The sequence below is a fragment of the Hoplias malabaricus genome, unplaced genomic scaffold (assembly GCF_029633855.1).
Source record: "Hoplias malabaricus isolate fHopMal1 unplaced genomic scaffold, fHopMal1.hap1 scaffold_368, whole genome shotgun sequence".
Taxonomy (NCBI): domain Eukaryota; kingdom Metazoa; phylum Chordata; class Actinopteri; order Characiformes; family Erythrinidae; genus Hoplias; species Hoplias malabaricus.
This window is the reverse complement of record NW_027101204.1, coordinates 2,802-27,423: the sequence shown is the minus strand read 5'-3', so window position 1 is coordinate 27,423 and position 24,622 is coordinate 2,802. Positions and strand designations below refer to the sequence as shown.

The following is a 24,622-nucleotide window of genomic DNA, read 5'->3' as shown; positions in this document are numbered from 1 at the left end:
ACTAGCATTCACAAAAAGTAGTACCACTATTGAAGGATGTGCATGGCTGATCATTTCCGCTTGGAAACTGCAGTGTTCCAGAAAAGGTTTTAATTGGGCAGTTTCAGGCAGTCATGGTTTCTTATGTCATAAATCTAAGGAACCAATCTTGTGAACTTAACCAGAAGGTTGTATGGAGGATTGGACTAGCTGTGTATGCATAGATTTGTGTGTAGTGTATGAATGGAAATGTGTAAAGTTGCATTTAAGCAACTTTTAAGATATTAGGGATTGTAAATAACTTTTAAATATGTAGTTTTGATTAGCGGATGGGAGTTTTTAGTGGTTTAGTCTATGATGGGACAGTGAGCTTAAAATCCCAAGAACCCCAGCTTGTGGTTTGAGGCCCAGCTTTGACAGGACCCTCACTGCTCCAGTGATTACTCAGACAACAGTTCCCCAACATCTGTAACATGATTAAAACTTGAATCACTCTGGATAAAAGCTTCTAAAACATTTTTTAAAAAAGAGTAACGTTTAGTGTGTGTGTGTGTGTGTGTGTGTGTGTAGACCTAATGAAAGCAGTCCAGTAAGAGATGGAGCAGAAGGAGGAGGAGAAAAGAGCCGCAAAGGTGGAGTGCGCGTTGGTGAGACATTTTTATAAAATTTAAACACTGTCATTAACCATCACACACTCCCCTTCACACCTGTACAGTGTCATTAAAACAGAGGGTTACCCTTAGACTTCAGTACTGCATCAGATTATATTAACAAAGATATCAAGCATTGCAGAAGTTAGCTAACGTATAAAGTACTGAAATAATTGTTTATACCAGGGGCAGCCTATCTCTTTGCATTGTGTGGAACAAAATGCCAGGTTTGTAGTGTGCTCAGGGCCCGAAAAGACAAAACCTTTATACAAATGCAGACTTTGAGTTTTAAATCAAGCCATTAAACATGTATTTTGTAACACTGTATGCGTTTGGTAAAATGTTTATTATTAACCAAAAATTTAGAGTTTAGTCATTTTAAATAATGTGTTCTCTTCCTGGGGAAGGTGGTAGTAATCAGTACAGAGAGTTTTAGTTCAAACTTATTACTCTATTGTATCATATAACTGTTGATTTAAAGCAGAAGAAAAAAAAAAGATAATAAAAGTTATTAACAAATAGCGTTTTTTTCCATGTATTAAAAGAAAAACTGGAGATTGTTTTGACTGTGTGGTTGATGTCATTTTTGTATTTGAATCTTGCTTTATCTTCAAGGTCCTGGGACAGATCCTCCTCCTCGTCTTGCCAGCTATGAGTACCCAGCTCTCCCCATCACCAAGAATAGACAGGAGGTATGTATTATATATAATACACACAAAACACATACATGCATGCTGCATGCTCCCTGAATTGTAGCAAAACACATAAATGAAACCAGCCAAAAATGTAACCATGAATAAGCTGTCAAAAATAAACCGTTTAAATAATATAAATATTAGCAGTGTTTTCTATTTCATTCTTTCTCATTTTTTTCTTGTTTTTAGGATTTTGTATGTTTTTTCTTGTGTGATCATCTCAGTGCACAGATGGTGTTGGGAGGGACTTTGTGCTTGTGTGTTCTATTTATGGAGTCAGGTGTGTTCTTAAAGTGGTGTCTCTACAATCCATGTTTCCTCTCTTTGTGTCTGTGTGTATGGGTATGTCCAGTTAATCTCTCTGATAGAGAATAACTCTGTGGTAATCATCCGTGGAGCAACGGGCAGTGGAAAGACGACTCAGCTACCTCAGTTTATCCTTGATTATTACACTGAGAAGAATGCACCATGTAACATAGTTGTCACACAGCCCAGGAAGATTGGAGCATCCAGCATTGCCCGCTGGGTAGCACGGGAGCGGAAATGCACGCTTGGCAGTCTGGTGGGGTATCAGGTAATACAGTAAAATTCCTGGACCATAGAAAAGTACCTTTAAAAAGGTGTGACCCTTTCAGGTATCGGCCCAAAGAATAGAAGTGCAGAATATTGTTTTGTTTTTAAGGTTTATGTAAATTCATAAGAGCTTTTTTCTGAAATGATCACTTGTTTGTGTATATATAGGTTGGTCTAGAGAAGATGACAACAGAACACACACGACTCATCTACATGACGACAGGAGTCCTGCTGCAGAAACTGGTGTTGGCCAAAAGCCTCACTGAGTTCTCACACATCTTTATAGATGAGGTGACCTTAATTCTGATGAACTTTAATACAGTCCAGAATGTGTAGGATGATTTGGCTTCTATTGAAGTGTTTGTCCTATTAATTCTATTCCATTAAATGATTTTATTCTGTTCTACATTATTTTTCAGGTGCATGAAAGAACAGAGGAGCTGGACTTTTTGCTTCTGGTTGTCAGAAAACTATTGCATTCAAACTCCCGCTATGTCAAAGTACAGCCACAAATTCAAACACAAGTTCTCACAAACACACACACACACACACTTCAGTAGGTAAATGTATTGCATATTTTCCAATAATGAATTACATTTTTGTAGATTTTTAAAAACTCTGTAATAATAAAACAAACAAACAAAAAAAAAATTGGGACACACAGACAAAAGGCAGAAATTATCCACTAAAAGCCAACCCCCCCCATCTCCTTCTCTCAGCCTCTCACTCTCTGCCTGCAGGTGATCCTGATGTCTGCAACTATAAACTGTGCTGAGTTTGCAGAATATTTTGGAACGCCTCTGCGGACTCAGATGAACCCTGCCTATGTGTTTGAGGTGGAAGGAGCGCCATACTCTGTGGAGGAGTTCTACCTTGACAACCTCAGAGACATCCTGCCCTTCAGGGTGAGTCAAAGGGGACAGTAGTGATTTTGTTTGTTTTGTCCAAGAAACAAATTACTAAGTTCACAACAAGCACAAACAAATATCAGGAATTCTGTGAGAGTTCAAAAAGAAAACCTTGTGCTCTCCTAACTGCATTCATCCTACTTACATCTGAAAACAACACAATCTTGTTTTGCTGTATTAATCAACACCGACCTAAAAGAGTTTGGGGTTGATTCCCCTTCCCGCAAGTTTACAACCAAATCTGAATGGTTACACTACCTGGGGGGTTTTTCTTTTGTTTTGTTTGTTTGTGTGTATGTTTTAGCTGGACTCCCCTCACCTTGATGACCCGTGCGTTACCATAGAGATGTATAACGTTGCTGTCAGTCTCATCCAGAGCTTTGATGAAATGGAGGCCAAAGATCAAAGGTCAGATTAATTACCCATCTGGTGTTTTTGAGCTGTTTCTAATGGAAGAATAACTTTTTATTTAGGTGAGAATTTAAAATGTGTGTGTCTGTGTGTGTGTGTGTGTGTGTGTGTGTGTCAGCCGTTGGCAGGAGGGTAAAAGTTCATCTCTGCCGGAGAGAGGCAGTGTGCTGGTGTTTCTGCCTGGATTGGCAGAGATTCAATACATGCAAGAAGCTCTCGCCAAACTTGTCCGCAAGAGGTGAGCAGGTCATTAACGAATCTGAACAGCTCAGTGCAAGTTGTGTGGAGTGGTTTCGGACACTAAGGACAAAGCCTTTGTTTCTCAGGTTTAGAATAGATCCTCAGTTTCTTAGAATTGTGTCTGAATTAGGATTTGATCTGTGTTATTCTCAATTAGGGCAAGGCCTGATTTTTATTTATTTATTTATTTTGGGACGCTGCCTTTTTCCTGAATTGGGAGTGGGCCTGTGGAATTCTTTTGTGGGAAGAAACGTCAGTATTCTGATTTGACTTAATTTTATATGTGAGGCTCCATAGATATCTGCTTTCTATGTCACTCATTCACATTCAGCAGGCTTAAAATTCTCCCCAATGTGGTGCTATAAGTGTTACTTCATTCTGAATCAGGACATGGCCTGTGGGTTTGCGATGAGGTCAGTGTGGATTTGACCTGAGACAAGGCCTGTGATTTTATGTTTATAGGTTGCAGGTTTATCCACTGCACTCCACAGTAACACTGGAGGAACAAAATGGCGTCTTCTTGGTGCCTGTTCCTGGATACAGAAAGGTGTAACAAATGCCCTCTCACTTCCTTTAGATTTTTATTGAAACAGGTTAATTTTATACTCTGTAAATGTGAAGACCTGTGTGGTACATACTTGTAACTCACTAAAGCATGCTTGGGTGTGTGTCCCCGTCCAGATCATCTTGTCAACTAATATTGCTGAGAGCTCGGTAACAGTGCCAGATGTTAAATATGGTGAGTTGTGGGAATAGTATCTCTGACTAATGGAATTAAGACAACATCAATTAAGATTTTAAGCAGACTAGACTTTAAACTCTCTCTCTCTCTCTCTCTCTCTCTCTCTCTGTGTGGGTGTGTTTGACAGTCATTGATTTCTGCTTGGCTCGTCATCTGGTGTGTGATAAAGAGACAAATTACCAGTCTCTTTGTCTGACCTGGGCATCCAAGACCAACTGCAACCAGCGCAGAGGTTGTTCCTCATTAGATTATAATTAGTAAACTAATAATTTAGTTGATTAAAATGTATTGATTGTTGCATCAAGTGTTGCAATTTTACTCTTATTTTATGATATTTTGATTCAGTGTCATTCTTTTTTCTGACTACCTGTCTTTAGGTTTTTGGTGTGTTTTCTCTCTCTCTCTCTCTCTCTCGCTCAGGTCGTGCTGGTAGAGTATCAAAAGGGTTTTGTTATCGCTTGGTGACCAGAGATTTCTGGAATAAAGAGATTCCGGATTATGCTGTGCCTGAGATGCTGGTAAGAGTTTAACTGACCTGTCATATTCACATCAGTTCGTCACCTGATGTACAGCAGTTTTTCCAAAAGAAATGGATTTGTGGTATAATCTGAGAGATTTAATATTTTTCTTGACCATTTCTTAAAGGACCAAGAAGTAAAATGTATTCCACAGCTTTTTTGTGTGTGTATTTGTTTTTGGTTTATTTATTTTGTGTTTGTGTATTTGCTTTTTTGTTTGTTGTGCGTAGCGTTCTCCGTTGGCGAGTATAGTGTTGAAGGTGAAGCTGTTGGATATGGGTGACCCTCGCGCTCTTCTGTCAACTGCCCTCAGCCCCCCAAACCTCAGCAACATAGAGAGGACCATTCTACAGCTGAAAGAGGTCAGAACTCAGTTATACACTGTGTGTCCAGTGTGTGGATCACATTTTTACTGAGTAAGTTCAGTTACTTTGAAGTACACTCATTGTGGACACTTTATGGAAACCACTATAATAACTAAGGCATGGAATTAAACTAGTTTAATGTCAACACGCTTAATACCAAGTGCTTGCCAGAAGGGTATAAAACCCCTAGCACTGGACTGTGGATCAAAAGAGCTGTGTTCTCTAGGGTGATGGAGCTCCACACTTTACCTTATGGGATGACTTGGAGTGGTGTTTGTGATATCCATATCTAACCAGTGACTTAGTTTCTGTGTGTGTGTGTGTGTGTGTGTGTGTGTGTAGATGGGTGCTCTTTCAGTAAGCAGCAGTTCTCATAAGCGTTTTGATGGTGTACTGACATTTCTGGGTCGCGTCCTTGCTCACCTTCCTGTGGATTTGCTCCTAGGGAAGATGATTGTGCTTGGAAATGTCTTTGGCTGCCTGGAGGAATGTCTCATCATGGGTAACGCACACACTGCCTCTGTCCTAGTCACAAAGGCACCAGTTGTTAGCATATACCCACTGGGTTTATTTTTCTCAGTTGGATTGCATGTAAGTGTCCCCTGTGAGCTTTTGAGTTTTGAAAGCTTTCACTAAGGCTAAAATATTTATTGGTTTTTTTTATGTTTTTGCAGAACTGAAATGTATATCTAGCAAGAGCTACAGTTTTTACTTTCCCCTGAAAACAGGCCTAAATATTTACAATTGAAATTGGTCTGAATATAGGTTTTGAAATTGCTGGACTTTATGAAAGCCAAGAACAGCATGACATTTATTCTGTGTCTGTTTTACAGCTGCGTGTCTCTCTCTGAAGAGTTTCTTTGCAATGCCGTCTCTGCAGCATCTTGCAGGTTACCGGTGAGTTCATATTTCCTATAATATTTACAATCAATAAATATGCCATAAGGTGATACTGTGGCCCAAAAGGTGCTTGAGGGTTGTGGGTTCAATCCCTGCCTCATGTCACTGTCTGTAAAGATTTTGATTTGTTTTGTCTGTGCTCTGGTTTCTAATTGGCCAAAGTTTGAGTGGCTCAGTGTGTATGTGCGATGCCCAATTCAGGGTGTGTTCCTACCTTGAACCCAATGATGCCAGGTATGCCCCAGACGCTTTGTGACTCTGAAAAGGAAAACGCAGTTACAGAGAATTAATGAGTGAATGAAATATGGCATATTTTGGTGTTTATTTTAAGCACATATTAGTGCCGATTGAGTGTTTTAGTTTTTTTTGTTCATACTGCTGGGGTTCACTGCTCTCACTGTGTCTGTGTGTGTTTTGTGCTTGTAGGAGTAAACTGGCCTTTACTCATGGTGTACCCAGTGATTCTGTTGCATTCGTCAATGCCTTCAAGGTTGAAGTGCTCTTCTTAATATTTAAAAACTAGCATAATTGATGTTGGAGATGATGATTAAATATAGTTTTGACTTATAAACCATTAAGAGATCATTTAGAGAATAGTGTATACTTGTCATGTAACCTTGAGTGTGCGTTTGTTTTTTTAGGCCTGGTACACATCCAGAAGTAAAGGAGAGTTTAGGCACCCGAAGGTCAGTATAAATGCATTTGTTCACTAATTATGTGATGTTTTTACATACAGATAGTCTTTTGTTTCAGAGTAATGATATACAGGGGTTGGATAATGAAACTGAAACACCTGGTTTTAGACCACGATAATTTATTAGTATGATGTAGGGCCTCCTTTTGCGGTCAATACAGCGTCAGTTCGTCTTGGGAATGACATATACAAGTCCTGCACAGTGGTCAGAAGGATTTTAAGCCATTCTTCTTGCAGGATAGTGGCCAGGTCACTATCTGATGCTGGTGGAGGAAAACGTTTCCTGACACGCTCCTCCAAAACACCCAAAACAAAGTGGCTCAATAATATTTAGATCTGGTGACTGTGCAGGCCATGGGAGATGTTCAACTTCACTTTCATGTTCATCAAACCAATCAGTCTTGCTGTGTGTATTGGTGCATTGTCGTCCTGATACACGGCACGGCCTTCAGGACACAATGTTTGAACCATTGGATGCACATGGTCCTCCAGAATGTTTCGGTAGTCCTTGGCAGCGCCCATCTAGCACAAGTATTGGGCCAAGGGAATGCCATGATATGGGAGCCAAAACCATCACTGATCCACCCCCATGCTTCCCTCTGGACATGCAACAGTCTGGTTGGTACGCTTCTTTGGGGCTTCTCCACACCTCCCAAACTCTCCCGGATTTGGGGAAAACAGGATTTGGGGAAAAAGGTGGACTCATCAGAGAACAATACATGTTTCATATTGTTCACAGCCCAAGATTTGCGCTCCTTGCACCATTGAAACCGACGTTTGGCATTGGCATGAGTGACCAAAGGTTTGGCCATAGCTGTCACAGATGCGCCAGCAAGACGTGCACCAACAATTTGTCCTCTTTTGAGCTCTGGTATGTCACCAATAATGTTGTGTGCATTGCACTATTTTGAGCAAAACTGTGCTCTTACCCTCTGCTAACTGAACCTCCACACCCTGCTCTTACTGGTGCAATGTGCAATTAATGAAGACTGGCCACCAGGCTGGTCCAATTTAGCCATGAAATCTCTCACACTAAAATGACAGGTGTTTCAGTTTCATTGTCCAACCCCTGTATATATTTTATTAATCTGGCACAGTAACATCGTGTTTGGAACTACAAGGCCGTTTTTTTGTATTCTGTATTGTATTCAGAAGTGAACAGTTTTCTTTTTTTGTCATGCACTGTTTTAGGATGAACTGGAGTGGGGCAAAGAGAACTGTATTCAGATCAAAAGAATCAGAGAGGTAAAAAGCATCCAGCCACCCCATGATTATTAAGGAATCTAATAAAAAAAAAAGGATACAGTGTCACACAGAGTACCGTGCAAAAGTTTTAGGCACATGAGATTTAAAAAATGCATGAGATTTAAGCCCAATTTATACTTCTGCATCAACCCTACGCCGTAGGCTACGCATCGACATGAACCCTATGCCACAGCCTGATACCTTTTCTCCAGAAATGTAACTACACATCACGTCAACACAGACCGCAACGACTGTGATTGGTCAGAAGTTGGACACACATTGGTTATTGGCGGAACCGAAGAAGTACAGATACATTAACTCCATTCATAGTGAGAGATTTCCTCAGACATGATGTGGGCTTCAGGGATGAATAAAAATTTGAAGAAAGGAAAAACTCACCAAGAAGTGATACGACACAGGAAAATTGTGCCGGTTTTGTATTAGCTACTTTCCTGGCACCTCATGTAAACTCTGCTCTGTCCCACACAATGATCTACTCCCTAAATAGTGCACTTTAAAGGTTTATAAAAGTAATTCAACTACACCACTACATTGTGTACTACATAGTGTGGAGGAAGATGTTTGAGATCCAGCCCTAGTGGTGTGGCGGTGAACTTGCAGAGTGATGCCGACGTAACGCCAAATGGCTCTTGCATAGCCTACGGTGTAGGGTTGGCGTTGAAATATAAATTGTACTTTAATTGCCACCAGTTCCTTGTGAGCTTTTTATGATACACCAACTATATTTTCAGCATATGCTAAAGATTACCTATGAGCACAATAACATGACACAATACCCCATTCACCAACCTAGCCCGAGTTCTCAGAACAGATCTTGTTTTTACGTATAGATGTAACTTTCTTTTGTATATCGATCAACCATAACCACTTCTGTTGGTGTTTCTACAGTAACCATACATTCTCTCACCTCCACTGATCATATAGGAGCATTTTGTAGTTCTACAATTGCAAACTGATGTCCGTCTATTGCTCTTAATATTTCATTGTTTTAAATGGTTCTTCGAGGGTCAGGACCATACCAGTGCAGCACACTAATGCTACACCACCACATCAGTACCACTGCAGCACTGAGAATTAGCCACAACCCAAATCATACCTGTTCTATGATGGTCCTGTGGGGGTCATGATCATTTGAAAAACAGGATAAAAGGGGTGAGAAAGTTTGAAGAGTGGCAGGTAGACTACATTCTGTAACTGTAGAACTACAAAGGGCTCCAGTATGGTCAGAGAAGCTGAGAGAATGAAGAGTGAGCGAAGAAACAAGGAAGTGGTCGTGTTATGTCTGATTGGTGTTTATAAACAGTATAAGAAAAAATAGCATTCTTATCATTACATGTCCTTGTGTCTCCGTCATAATGAATCTACAGGAAAAAGTAGTTTATGGATATTACAACTGGTCCAAAAGTGTGCAATAAACTATTTTGACCTATGAAGGTTCTTTAGGTTTTGAACAAACGAATTTTGAAGGTGGCAGGTTTGGTGTTGGGACAGCAGCTAATATGTATTTTAAAGTTTAAACATTTAGAAGAAGATTCTTTTCTCTCTGTGTGTGGGTGTGTGACACAGGTGGCTGAACTGTTTGAAGAGTTGAAGAAGAGGGTCACTCAATTCAACATGAACGTCACTGAGAGCTCCTCTCCACTGGCCTACACCAGCTTACACAAACAGAAGTTCATATTGCAGGTATTCACTTTAGAATTGATTTGTAAAGAAAATTAAGATTCATTAAATTAAGTAAATAAAAATGATTATTTGTCCATTTTGTCTTTTATTAACACTAAAACCATGTGTCTGATTACTTTTGAAAACACACAAGATGTTTCAGTGTATTTTACAGTGCATTTAGGTCGCAGTCAAAAAACGTTTAGCTTTTCTGACTGTTTTCTGTCAGTAAAATGCGAATGAGTTCAAGCGTTACAAGCAGTGTTCTGAACTAGTTCTCTTCTCCGATGAAACACAAATGAGGAAAGGTTTAATTTTCTGTTTTATAATTTGAATTTATCTTGAAAGTTTCTGTTATTGCAATAGCTTCCATTTCTAAATGGGCACAACGAATGTAAGAGAAATCTCTTTGATTACAACTGAAATTTTACAGTGAAACCAATATAAATCAGGCGTCATGAATATGTTTTTGAAGTATGGATTTTTTTAAATACGTATTTCAAAGTTTCAAAGTACAATGAATACATAAATACAATAAATATTGGCTTGAACTCAGAGACAAAACATAGAAATAAATGGGAAGCAAAGTTTGCCTTAGTTCTCTATAATACAAATATAGAATATGCAGTATGTAAATAAAATAAATAAGATGTAGTCAACCTGAAAGCTATAAATATTGTTCTAGTTATAAGCTTTGATAAATCGTCTTCTGTGCAGGTGGTAATTGCTGGAGCTTTCTACCCAAACTACTTCCTCCAGGGAACAATAGATGAGGAGCTTGCCTCTAAAGAATTTGCTGGAAACGACCCCAGAACCACTGTACTGGTACCAGACAAATGTTTTTGTATTCATGTCCTGTAGAGCAGATGCCCAGTTCCACTGAGAAGTTGGGTGTTAAAGTCTTTTTGCTTAAGCCAGTGGGATAAAAACGATAATCATCTTTTGAACTTTAAAATACACACGACTAGTGCTAAGTATTTAGAAAAGCATTTCAGTAAAGTAATGATGTTGTTCTTTTCCTTAATCCAGCTTTAGCAATTTGAGATTTGGACAGTTGCTACTCAAGTAGACTTTAATTTTTAATCTCTCTCTCTCTATATCTCTGTGATCTCTCTCTCTCTCTCTAGGTTCGTAATCTTCCTCCATTTGCGTTCCTCTATTATAAACAGCTGCAGTCTCTGTTCAGACAGTGTGGCCAGGTCAAGTCCATTGCCTTTGATGGCTCCAGGTAAACTTGGGGACAGGGACTCTGCTGAACATACAGGTGTCATTTTGGTTTATAATTAAACTGTACTTCATTGGTTGCTCTGCATACTTTATGCCCCCTTTTCACAGTGTTCTTCAATGGTCAGACCATTGAAGAGCAGGGTGAAAGGGGACAGACAAAGTTTCCAGAGCAACTGGTGGACTACGGTCTCTAGTGTTATATATATATTGGTTTCTTACCAGAACAAAAACGTCAATAAATTAAGAGAAAAATATATGGATCCTTTTCATTTGTTCAACGTACGGTGAAATCCTGTGTTGTAAAATATAATTTGCCTTGATCTTTGTTAATGTGTGTGTGTGTGTGTTTCAGAGCATATTTGGAGTTCTATCGTTCCTCTTTGAGAGGTTCTGGTGTTCTTCCCGAGGTTTCTCTCTCTCTGCTCCTGTGCCAACAGAGGATTCCTTTGCAGCTGCAAGTCCATCCAGTGGAGGAGGTGGAGGCTCGTGCTGGGGGGAGAAACATTTCCCACCTTAAATATGCACGGTAAACACACACACACATGGACTACACAAACGTCTGCTTTTAATGATACTTAAAAATATGGAATAAACAAAACAGTGATGAATGACAAGTCATTTCAAAACAGAAAATCTGGATTAAAACAAGAAAAGAAAAATATGTATTTTAGACGCAAAGTTTGGGACTCACAATACACAGCTTAAAGACAATAATAAAATATATTTTCTCTCTTACTCTCTCTCTCTCTCTCACTCACTCTCTCTCTCTCTCACTCACTCACACTCTCTCTCACTCTCTCAATCTCTCTCTCTCTCTCTCTCTCACTCACTCACACTCTCTCTCTCTCTCTCTCTCTCTCTCTCTCTCTCATTCACACTCACACACTCTCTCTCTCTCACTCACTCTCAGGGTGAATGTTGATTTTCAGAGTCAGAGTGTATATCCTGTTGGAGTTTTGAGCAGCAGTATTGAGCCAGAGAAACTTCCCTCCAGTCAGGTCTTCATCGTCAACATCACTGAGGTCAGTTTGACTGAAGAATTTTAGATATTAATGGCAAAAAAATTAAACCTGGATCAATTTGTTTCTTTAGACCCCTAATAATCTTTAATTTTGAGAGAATGAAAAGTGGTGTAACAATGTGGGAGATGTGCTCCTGTCCACGTTGGAACATGTTGGCACATTTTTGAAATTGTAATTTGTAAATAAACCAGTATGTATTCCATAAGTAATCTAATGTTACTCACGCCTCTTTTGGGTGTGTTTGTGTAGGTGGTGGAGGTGGGTCATTTCTGGGGTTTTCAGGCTGATGAGGTCAGTATGGAGAAACAAAGGAAGCTGACCACAGAGATAAACCAGCGTCCGCTGAAGCCAGTGTCTGTCTCTCTTTACCCAAACTTGCTGTGTCTCGCTCCATTCTGTGACACACACACACAGACTGAACCTGCCAGCTACTACAGAGCCAAAATTCTGCACATACTCGGCAGCAATGTGGAGGTAACACACACCACACCCACTTGTAGCCAACTGTGTTTTAAACACATGTGGCAAAATTAGAAGATTGTATATAATGGCTTGTTTGATATTACAGAGTAAAGATCTGATTAAAATGATTCAAACATTAAAAATCAAAGCGTTGGAACATTCCTGGAATCTAGCACCTCAGAAAAGCCTCTGCACAGATGGCTCTTTTTACTCTGTCAATTTTCTATGATCACACTACTAATAAAAGCATATTTTGTGTGTGTGTGTGTTTTTGTTCAGGTGTTCTTTGTGGACTTTGGGAACACCTCCCAGGTGCCATGTAACAGTCTGAGAGAACTCCCTGCTGATCTGCTGACTCCACCCTTTCAGGTGCTGTCTCTATGGCAGTTAATACAAAAGCATGTTCCAATAAAGACTTTATACAGTACTTTTTAGAAAATATTTCTATAAACTGCTACACACTGAACCTGACATGAATTTAAAAAAAAATCATGCAGAATGTCTTCAAGTGCATTTTTTTGCTTTTTCCTGCAAGGAATAAATGGTGACGTTGGGGGTGTTACTTATTTAAAAAAGTGAAAGAAGTGTATTACTGCCTCATTCAGTTGCTTTCAGTTCTGTTATAAATAGCTTGGATATCTATTATCTCTGATAAAGCTTTCTGTGGGCTTCTGGCTGTTTGTCTGCGTGTTAGTGTGACTGTTTTTCATGTGTTTTGTGTGTGCGTGTGTGTGTGTGTGTGTGTATTCAGGCTCAGGAGTTTGCTATAGCTGGTGTGTGTCCCTCAGCTCAATCAATGATTTGTGGAGATCAGTGGAGCAGTCGAGCGAGGAATCGTTTTATCACTCTGGTCAGCGGCCGCTCGCTCATCGTCACTCTCTTCTCCATCCTGCATGGCGTAATGCGGGTCCACCTCCATGTCGCCTTGGAAACGGGTGATGTCAGCGTGGCCGACCTGCTGGTAAAGGAAGACCATGCCCTTTATGCAGCTGAGAGCTTTGAGAGCCAGGTAACAACATGCATCAGCAGTTTTGTTAGTGAATCTACACTACAGGTGTTTGTACAGGCCTCAGATTAAGACTCTGTTCACACTAGTTACTACAAATCCTCATAGTTACTTTTAGCACACACAGAAACACATGTCATTTTACCTGTCATTTAATATTCTTTTCAGTTTAAACTAATGACCGATCAACTAAAAATGTTGTTAATGTCTTATTCTTCTTCTTATTTTTATTCAAAACATGTAAAATTAATTGTTCTTTGAAATTTTTTATTCCCTAATAAATGGTGCAGCACTTACACTTGGGTTTTTCTGATCCACTGTAATATCTTGGTGCTTAGATTCTGGTATTTACTAGAATATAAGCATGTGCTTGAGAGAATAAAAATGCCTCAGCCTTTCATGCAGAATGACAAATTTAAATTTCAGCTTTGTCTAAACAGATTTGAGTTTGCCAGGTGCCCCCTGGTGACACATTCTCTTCAGTTTTAATTGCAAAAGCTTTGTTTAAAACATTTGTAATGGGTGAAAAGTAATGTATTGTAACTGAACAGTTTATTTTGATGAAAGTACATTTTCTTGTAATGTGTAGGAATTGAATATTTTTTTAACAAAATAATACAGGGGGTCCTCGACTTACGATGTTGATCCGTTCCTACGTCGCGTCATAAACCAATTTTCGGTGCAAGTCGGAACATACGTACACACTGTACGTAAATAACATATTGTAAGCACTTATCCTAACCTAACACCTATCCTCCTCGGTCCCGAGCCGCGTAACCGTGTATTCTTCCGCCGCGTAGCCGTGTATTCTTCCGCCGCGCACACCAAACACGAAGTTTGCGTTACAACGTTTACGACGCAAAACCACTTAAGTCGAAACAAGGCTTTATACAGTAAATAGGAGATGTGTCGTAACCACGAAACATCGTAACTCAGGACTGACGTAACCCGAGGACCTCCTGTAATTAATGTATAAATATTAGAAATTTAATAAATATGTAATTATTTTGTTAAACTGTGTACTGTAGCAGTCCCATGAAATGTTGAAGAGTCTGTATGAGGATCTGAAGGAAGGATCCTTTACTCCGAATTCCACCAGCAGTTCCTGGCAGAGCCGCAAAGAAGAGGAGAAACAGCTTATTGACTCCCTTCTGCTCTCCTTCTCTAAAACCAGCCGCAGCACCCCCAAGTGCAAGGTATTGCCACTCAGCTTCTTACAGGCAGCATATTCACTGTCACCAGGCTTCTCATTTCATTACCTTTAAATGGAAATAGTATTGATGTAGAATGGTAACATGTTTTTCTCAGGTTCCAGTGCATGGCCCCTCCAGTCCCCACAAGGTCACTTTCCACAACATGAGCGCAGGTGCACTGTGCAGGTGAGAAACACACATACACACAAACAGCATTCATTGTTCAACACAAGCTGCTTCTGTGTAAAATTGTATTAATTTAGCCTACTGTTTCCAGGTCTGTTGTGATAGAGAGAGACAGTATAAACTCTGTGCTGGTGAATGATCATCCACAGGACAGTCATGAGAGGATGCTGGTGGCTGGATCGGTTTCACTCAGTGCATCAGGTCTCACTCCTCTCTTTTTCTCATATATATAATCAGTGGGCGGAAGGGAACACCTTCGCAGGGCGGTACATTCACTCTCACACTCACACTTATGGATACTTTTGAGTTGCCAATCCATCTACCATTTTGTTTTTTTGGACCATGGGAGAAAACCCACATAGACACTGGAAGAACACACCAAACTCCTCACAGAGAGTCACTCGGAGTGAGGCTGGAACCCACAACCCCACATCTACTGTGCCACTCTGTATATATAATATATATATATAAATTTTTTTTTTTTTTTTTTTTTTTTTTTTCTCTGGGCGGCACGGTGGCTTGGTGTTTAGCCCTTTTGCCTCCCAGCGCTGGGATCTTAGGTTCAAGTCCCATCTGGGTGGAGTTTCCACGTTCTCCCCGTGTCTGCGTGGGTTTCCTCCGGGGTCTCCGGTTTCCTCCCACAGTCCAAAAAAAACATGGAGGGTAGGTGAATTGGCTTCTGTAATAACTGTCCTGGTTTGTGAGTTAATGAGTGTGTATGTGTGAGTGAATGTGTGTGCCCAGATATGGATTGGCGCTCTTTCCTGGGTGAAATCCTAGTGCCCGATGCAGTCCTCCAGGTGGACGGTCGTTTCTGGTCGAGAGTATGCTGTGCGCGTTTGGCTGCTGCTTCTCGCCAGTGTGTGTGTGAATTGAGTGTTCTGAGCAGTGTAGATTGTAAAGCGTCCTTGGGTATCTAGAAAGGCGCTATATAAGTGTAACGATAATAATAATACAATATATATATATATATATAATATAGTTTCTATTCTCAACAACTAGCATTGAACTGCACATGTGGGGGTTTTCTATGAATTGGTGGTAATGATGAAAATATTAAGCAATGTCCAAGTTCTGGATTCGAAAACCTCCATTTTAGATGATTCCAGGTAATTGAACTAGATTTGATTAAAAGGGGAGGGAAACAGTGGGTTAGATTTGATTAAAAAGTAACTGATTTGAGTGTTTGTACAGGTTCATGTGTTTTACTAAAAGAAACAACGCTGATGCCTCACATCCATGGCCTCCCAGCCCTCATCACCATGCTCTTCACCCAGATCATGGAGTTACGGTAACGTTCAAAAATAGAACTTCTAACACTCTGACTTAACTCTGCTGCTTTCTGTGTTACAGCTTATCTCCAAAATAGTACAATTATAAAGCATTTTTTTAACTTAGCATGTTACAGAAAACCTTTGGTAATTGCTAACTTACCCAGGTAATTGTTTCATTCACCATTAAATTGGAACATTTTAGCATCAAGAAAATAAAACAGTAAAGGCTAATATTTTAGCAAAAAACAGAAAATATTTTTTATCACGAATGGTCATCATAATTTATAATTGTAAAATGTTTACATTTCAGTAAAGTAATGACAAGACTATCACACTGAATTAGCATACACACATTCACAATGTGGTTTTTCTTCTGTAGCACTGATAGAGAGAGAACCAGCTTTACTGGAGCATTGTGTGGCCTTGGGACCAGCTCCAGCTCCAAGGAGGCTCTGCTCCCCGAGCATGATATCGAGCTAGCATTTGATGTGAAGTTTGATGTCGAGGACATCACTGAGGTAGTGTCTGTGCGATGGAGCCAGTGTAAAAACTGAAATTGATGAAAGTATATTAACAGTAATAGCAAGTTTGAAGCCTGATTGTTGCTTTTGTCCTTTATTGGTAAGTGACTGACTGATTGACATCATGTGTCCTAGACACGCAATGCTGAATCACAGATCACACAAAAGTAATGTTGTGTCTTTCATGTTGGGACCAACAAATGCCAACATTTTAAGAATGCAAAAAGACATTAATTATTAAGATACACCTTAGGGACTTAACTCCACAAACCAAGCTTTTGTAGTATAATTCATATTTATCAAAATAATTGTGTGTGTGTGTGTGTGCACCCCTATATACAATAACAATCAAAGCCACTTTATTTTGGAACTATAGTGTATAACTATAGAGTACATCTTATTGATACGTGTACGATATGATTTTAAACCATATAATAAAGTGTATTAGTGATAACTAAAAAAATGTCTTAATTTGACAAAATGTCCCTTATTTGTCCTTTAACAGAAGCTGTAGAAGTGTTCAGATAGACTGATTGTGTGTGTTGTACAGATAAATGCCCTGAGGGGAGCGATAAACAGATTGGTGTGTGAAGGTCCAAATGGTCTCCTCCACCTCAGTCCAGAGAGGATCAGCTCTCTACAGGAAGATGCTCGAGAACGACTCATCAGGTCAATACCTCTATAAATAATCACAGATTTGATTACAGTGGATTCTGAGGAACCTTTATAGAACATAAAAGATGCAGTAAAACAAAATCAAGTATTAGTTGTATTCTGTAATCTGCCAAAATGTTTGTTTATGCCCCTCCCCCAAATTTAGAACACATCCGCCACAAAGAACACACATCTAAACATTGAATAAATTTACATATTTGGAGGAATAATATATAAATTGTGGCCTGTGCAGATTCTGCATGGGAATTGGCAGAATAATGTCATTATATTTTTGTTCCCTGTAGAAAATGTTCACTTAATAATGCACATTCATTCAAACATTCATGTTTTCTATTTGACTGTTCACTGCCATTATTACATTTTGTACTTACACACTGATTTAGTAATGAATTGCTGTATAAAATACACAGATTTATTTATGCAAAAATTTGTTTGTCTTTAAAGGCTAAGCACCAGCGATATGAAAGTGTCAAACAAATAAATACAGTGGAATTTGAGTTCCTAACTTGTGTTTATTGATCGTCAGAAAACATGTTATTTCTTACTAATTGAAGGAATAAGGTTTAAAAGACCGTTGGTCCCCCCCCCAACGGTGTTCGGAAACTCTAATAGGCGTCTTGCCTGTGACGTAGATGGTGGACAACAACTCTAGAAGCTGCACTTAATTTAATGCAAAATGATGAAAAGGTGTGTTGTTTTTGGCTGCAATCATTCAATGTACAGTGGGACATCTGTGAACAAATGGCCCAAAGATCCCAAAATATCTAGAAAATGGACTAAATTTGTCCACTTTAAACGGGCACTTTGGAAAGGACCATCCGCTCACTCCGTTATCTGTAGCTCATTTCACTGGCGCTTTTCCAACAATATGGGCATGTAAGGACACCAACGAAAGGTGTTCAAGAGCCTCTGTAACATGGAGGTAAACAGGGTAAGGACACTCACTTCACCTGTTTTAGTTGGTGTTAGTTAACGTTAGCTTGACTCGCTAAACTCGGTGGCTCAGATTATACTCGGCTACGTAGCTGCATTACGGAGGTTTATAGTGTCGGATGAATTCGAGTTCTACTTCGATCACATTTACAAGAATAACGGTACCTCTAAATTTGAGTTTAGCTTATTGCTCGGCTATTGTCATGAATAATGTTGGTTATTTAGCTAGATACTGTCATAACAGTCAGTCATAACGGTGTTTTACCGCGGCGTTGTTCAGCTGTTGTCCACCAGTGACGTCACGGTCGCGTTCAAGAATTTCCGTAGCGAGCTCGGGTTTTTCCGTCAATTTAATAAAATTGTCAGTTTTAAAGCAAATTAAGCTGCTATTTTCATTTTAATTCATACTTATATCTGTCAGTAACTACAATAATGTGAAATATTCACGGAGGTCCATTAAGTGGTGCTTAGCCTTTAAAATAAAATCTTAGGTTAGTTATACATCGTAAGGAAAGGTGTGGGGCAGCATTCCCCTGCTTCTTTTTTTTCCAAGGGACTGAGCCCAGCCCATACTCTGGAGACCAGGAAGACTATATCCACAGGCAAAAATTGAGAGAAACAAAGTGAGAGTTCTGTACATGCAAAAATAAAATGGAAAGGCAATGCTCAGCCTAAGGAAAACAACATGATAGTTTTTTGCATCATTAGAGCCCTAAAATAACAGTACAAGTGCCACGCGTACTAAAGGGCATTATTGATATTGACCTCGTTTGTCAGTTCTTTCAAAAATGTATGTTTTTAGAAGTTTTAAAACATTCACTTTAGGCCTATTGCTTATATTCTCTCTATAGTTTTAGCAATTATTTTAGAATAATTGTGTTTAAAAAAAAAACTAAGAATATACAATGTTTTAGGCTCTTCTGTAAAACTCCTGTTAGAGAAGATCGCACTCCTGTTTATTATGACAAACAAAAGAAATGGAATCAGGTACCACACTTTAATTATTATTTATATTGTGCATTCTTGTAATGTTACTCTGTCTGGACTTTTAAAATGTTAAAATAAAGGTAATCAGTATTGTACCAGTTTAACACTAGTAACAGCCATAGATTTTAGAAATATTTACAGTGTTGTGCCTCAGGAATGTAACCGTGTGTGTGTGTGTTAGGTTGACCCATCCCAGCAGATGGAGGTTGTACAGAAAGATGACATCAGAACTAAAGGGGTTCTGTTCGAGCTGCATCCTGTTACTCTGCTCAACATGTGATGCTTGTGGCCATGTGATGCTGTGGCTATGGTTTAGTGTTGTAGTGATGTCCTTAAAAATGGTGTAACCCACAACCGGTGGCTTGTTCTGATTGGTGGTTTGCCGTTATCAGACTCTGTATTTGTTTATTTCTATTATCTTGCCCCAGTGGCCTTTATGTTATTTAATAAGAGTTACCTGTTATCTGTTTCCTGTTGTTAACTAACAGCAGCAATCTGTGTCTTCACCTTATTTCATATTTGGTTCTCAAAATAGTATAAAAAAATGCTGGATTGGAATTCTTTTGTTTTTCTTTTCCTAATAAAGTGTGTTGTGTTGTTTTGTATTGTTTAAGGCTCTAAAGTATTTTGAATTAGAGACCACCCCCTGGAATTAACCAGGAAAAAATAATTTTCCACTGTTTTCTCTCATGCCACAAATGTTCTCATCAGTCTAGATGTTTTAGTGTGTACAAGGTTTGTCTCGTAACGAGTAATTTTATACACTCATTTACAATTTAGCTTGTAATCTGCAGCAGCTTTTGATTTACACTTTAATCCTCTTTTTCACTCAAGCCACAAAAAAGCAAAAGCCGATAGTAAAAGCTAAGCAGATAGATTGGTTGAAAATTTGCACCTATACTTTCTCTCATCTTAATGTATGCAGTCAGCAAAGAATATTACTCTGATTTGTCCATCTTTAGTATGAATAAATGTTTATTGACATTAAAAAATAAAATATTTTTTTTGCCATCTGTATAACTACTGTTTTGGAGTTTTTTGGACCACATTCTACATTTCGACTAATGTCTTTTACAGCCTTCAGTTATTTTTAACTGGGACCACAAGCATAAGCTTAATGCTGACATACAACATAGAAATCACTGGATGTTCTACCAGCAATTATTAATTCTAGACATTTTTTAATATGTAAAAAAACAACAGCATGACACTTTTTACATTACGGAACATTTATTTTATTCATTCATCAATTAAATACAAGTGCAAATAGTTAGAGTCCCACTGATTTTGAATAAACTAAACTGAACATAGTACAAAGTTGGACAGGTTTTAATCACTGGATGGTTCTCAATCTTGGAACTAATCCTAAAACCACTTCGGCTTGTGTGTAGACTTCCCTAGAGTTTTACAAAAAGCAAAAAATTACAGTTACGACACTTAGTGAACACATTTTTAAATTATTTTTGTGCTTTTAAAACACAGGATAAAACAAAACCCACGATTTGACTGATATATTAATATGTTTATGCTTGTATGTATATACACACCAAGAGTAAAACACTCTTTACAGTGACATGGTGACTAAGCAGTTAGTTCAAATGACTTAGACAGGCATGATGCTTTTATTTTAGTGTGTGCACCACCGTTTTACAGTCAGAGAAAAAGCACTGCCAAAGGAAGAGCTGAAAAAAGCAGTGGAGAGACTCACTCAAGACTGAACTTCATGCATTTTAATCAGAAGCAATGAAAGAAAAAAAAGCAATTTATGATTTTTCAGTTCTATCTATAGCCTTAAAATCCCCCCATGACAGTGATCTGCTCTAGTGATTTAGCTTGTTAGCGGTCATAACTACTAGTGCGGGGGATTTCAGTGATTTTTTCAACAGTTGTGCCACTATTTTAGCATAATGTGAGCTTTTCTGTTTTTTTGTTTTTTCTTTTTAAACAGGCGGTGTCTTGGCCTTTGGGGTCCTTATGTGCTGGGATTAGTTGTAGTCCTGTTGGCTCACAATATCACATTTTCACTGGTAGTTGATGGGAGGAGATTACTCATCCTTCCTTTTGGCCCCAGGAACCTTCTCCCTGATCCTGCAAAAACAACACAAACTCTCTTTCACACCTGCTGTGACGAGTAATCATAGGTGAACCTAGTGACTGAGGTGAACATAGAAAGTTAATTAAACACAGTGCAAATCATGATATTAACACAGACACAACAGTAACAACAAAAATGAACAGTGATGAAAGAGTACATGGACAAAGCAAAGGAATGCACCTGTGAGCTGTCACTCGACTACCTAAGCTCACAGGTACAGGGTAGGACCAAAGGAACAATGTGCACCCAGAACATACAGAAATGAAAGATTGTTTTCCAAAGTTCTTTATCCACACCAATGTTTTGGAAAATCCGACTATACATGTTTTCAATATACCGTTTAAAAAAATAAAGCCAGTCCGGGAAGGGAAAAGACTACATGTGATGTACAATGTGTGTGACGCTGTGATGGCAACATGCATCAACTTAGACAACTTATATTATTCAGTATTTCAAACAGATCTAAAAGAAAACCTACAGCTGGCTTTTGTTGGGTTGTTTATGTCACCATTCTCAAAAAATGCAGTTATGAAAAGGTCAGTTCTGCAGCTCAATAAATGAAAGTTAGTTGTGATGTCAATGTTCCCAAAAGCAGTGTTTTGCTAGTGCATCATTTCACAAACGACCCTAGAAAGCATTTTCAAAAACCTGAGGACATGGCCAAAGACAGTAGAATCACAGACCTCCCATGCTGCTTCTATAATAATTTCTCTCTCCAAAAGACCTGAAGCTTGTTTTTGATTACATTTATATGCAGGACTTACTTTCCCATTATTGAGTTCACTTGGGTTCTCACCAGCCCCAGATACTGGTCTATCTGTGTCTGAAAAAAAAAGAGAATGAGAGGAAAGTTATTAGGACATATATGAATAAAAGCAGAAAGGGTGATACTTCCATAGGAATATCTTGTATCCTATACTTCACTGCATATTATTTCTTTCCTGTGTTCACCTATAAATAAAGTTTGATCAACTACAAAAACTGTCAGCATTCATGTTTACCTAATCATTATCCATCCTCAACAGTGCCTTTTTACACGCTATGCACTACATGAAATGAAGGTTATTAATCAAGAGTGTGTTCCCATTCTGCTACATCAACTACTGATGGTGGATGCTTAGTTCTGGATCACAAACCCCACTCCAACTCATCTCAAAGGTATTAGATATAAATTTATCAATCCAGAGAACATAGATCCACTGCTCCACAGCCCATTTAAAGCACTCTAGCCCTAGAATTTCATTGATTATGGTGACTTTAGACTGTGTAGTTGCTTCTAATTGTATAATTTATTTAATGCTTTTTATGGAAATGATACGCAATTGTGCACATTATGTGTGCTTAGATCTCATACCTGATATTTCTCATAGACCACAGGCATGGAGAACATGGACACCACCGCTGAAGAAAACAGATAAAGGGAATATTTGTGTCAAAAACACTTTTGATTTCATCACAAACTGCTTTAGGTCATAACGGTCTGATCGAAAACCGTGTGTGTTTATGTTTGTGTGTTAGTTAATCATTGACTTAGGTAGTGAATTGCCCAAACCTGTGGCTGCTACCACACCAGTTAAAATAAGGATACAATTACTCAGAATGCTTTTTATTATAGTAAATATGACAAGTGCATGACAGTAAAATCTCTGAGGAATGAAGTAGCACTTGTGAAGATGTACACAAAATGTCTGAGAGTGCTCCATTTTAGAGTTTCCTTAAATGAGAACAGTTCACAGTTCAAAGTGGTTATGAATGGAACCAGATGTCCAACTTCTGAAAGCTCTTCACAGAAAGTTATTACATTAAATTTCCTAAGTTTCTCTAGAAAGCAGCAAATCCACTTTTAGTTTTTTATATATTTTGCTAAATTCATGGAATTAATTATTAACCATTCAATTTTACACTTGAATAAATCCAAGATGATACTGGAAACATCTATTCAGTGAGATGGGTCCAAACTGTATCTGGACCCTTACAGTATCTCAATGTATATTTAATAACTGCACTGGAAAAACAATTTGTGGCATAAAACTGGTCAGAAATACAGAGCTGTGTACTGTGTTGTGTTTTCTTACCCAGGATAAGCAGAGTCAGGCCGTTAAAGAGAGCGCCAACATAGGTCAGCAACCACATCAGCACTGCAAACTACACACATAAAAACGTGTAGAGGATTTCACCACTTATTTTCATCAGTAATATCCAGAAATATAAATATAGAATTGTCCAGAATATATATAGCAAAGTCATGCTTTCATTTTATATGAACTATTTCTGACAAGCTCATTAATACACTCTCAATCCATTTGTCGTTGTAAGTAGAGGATGTGATAATATAACATCATTTAGTATTTCTGACTTTGTAGTTGGTCGGAATATCAAACAATTCTCACCTTTATGGAGTCGACCAGGTCCTGAACCAAGAAAAGCCTACGCAGTTCTTTCAGTGTATAGTTAATATACAACTGCACTTTCTCCACGTACTTACTGATCTGCTCTGGAGAGAGAGAAATTTCCACCTCCAGATACGCCCTGAAACACATACACAAAGATTTAAATTCCTGAGGCATCACCTGGGATCAAAATCTGCTTGGTATTACTTAACAATTCCACACAGCTAGTGACGAGTGTGTGATGATTTATGTACGCAGTTAGCACCATGCTAATTGCTAGGCTAAAATCTTCCATTGCTAGCTACATTAGCCTAGTGCTAAATCTAAATTTCACAACAAACATTTCTTAGTTGATTGTATATATTTGGATTAAAATAAGGGGAATTACGTAGGTGGGTAAATATCAGTGATGGTTGTATGTATTCTGTTTTAATAATAAGCAAATCTCCAGAACCACACAACTATGTCTGAGAGTCTACTTTAATATGGTGATGAATAGAAGTTCAAAATTTGTATACATTGTATATATATACATATATATATATATATTATTATTATTTATTTTTTTTTAACAAATGTATGTGACCACTTGCTGAGGTTTTCTTAGATACTTACTTAAAGGGGTGTCCCTCATCGGTTTTCTGTACAGCCTGCAGCACTGATTTATAAACTCTGAAGCTGATGGTGGCTGAGAGCGTGGCCAGAGCGAGGTAGGCCACCACGCTGACCACGCTAAACTGAGTCAGCGAAAACAGCAGAAGCAGCACACTGCCGAAGAGCAGGCCAGACTGCCTAACATCACGCCAATGCAGGAGATCCACCACTGAAAAACACACACAGTTGCCGTTAATTTATTTCTAGGTTGTAGGTAACATAGAAATGTATTTCATTTCGCATTTCTGATTCCCTCTACAACATGTTTAAAACTGTAAGTCGCTCTGAACAGGAGTATTTGTCAGATGCCATGAATCCAAATTAAACTGATTGGTTTCTGGTTTAATTTTAAAATTAAACCAATGTGTTTTTGGCATAGGCCTTAATCCAAGTT

At 38.6% G+C, this 24,622-nt stretch overlaps 2 protein-coding genes across 2 annotated transcripts; one reads left to right on the top strand and one right to left on the bottom strand.

Annotated features, from left to right (window-relative positions):
* Positions 1-549: 549 nt before the first annotated feature.
* Positions 550-20,097, top strand: LOC136685321 (ATP-dependent RNA helicase TDRD9-like; the record flags this gene model as incomplete). The annotated part of the gene is made up of 34 exons (XM_066659345.1): positions 550-626; positions 1,245-1,321; positions 1,677-1,898; positions 2,066-2,188; positions 2,317-2,397; positions 2,638-2,802; positions 3,110-3,213; positions 3,335-3,454; positions 3,919-4,003; positions 4,138-4,195; positions 4,326-4,430; positions 4,619-4,716; positions 4,947-5,078; positions 5,424-5,583; positions 5,915-5,978; positions 6,408-6,471; positions 6,623-6,667; positions 7,867-7,920; positions 9,508-9,624; positions 10,321-10,428; positions 10,731-10,831; positions 11,183-11,356; positions 11,741-11,852; positions 12,102-12,326; positions 12,594-12,683; positions 13,066-13,323; positions 14,349-14,516; positions 14,629-14,699; positions 14,791-14,900; positions 15,894-15,990; positions 16,353-16,491; positions 17,045-17,163; positions 19,017-19,089; positions 19,271-20,097. Coding segments are annotated over 34 exons (3,895 nt in total), but the record flags the coding sequence as incomplete, so codon positions are not given.
* A 203-nt stretch (positions 20,098-20,300) lies between these two features.
* LOC136685322 (reticulon-1-A-like) lies at positions 20,301-24,404 on the bottom strand (the record flags this gene model as incomplete). Its single annotated transcript, XM_066659347.1, has 6 exons — positions 20,301-21,177; positions 21,949-22,007; positions 22,539-22,585; positions 23,260-23,329; positions 23,575-23,713; positions 24,190-24,404. Coding segments are annotated over 6 exons (573 nt in total), but the record flags the coding sequence as incomplete, so codon positions are not given.
* Between the last annotated feature and the right edge of the window lie 218 nt (positions 24,405-24,622).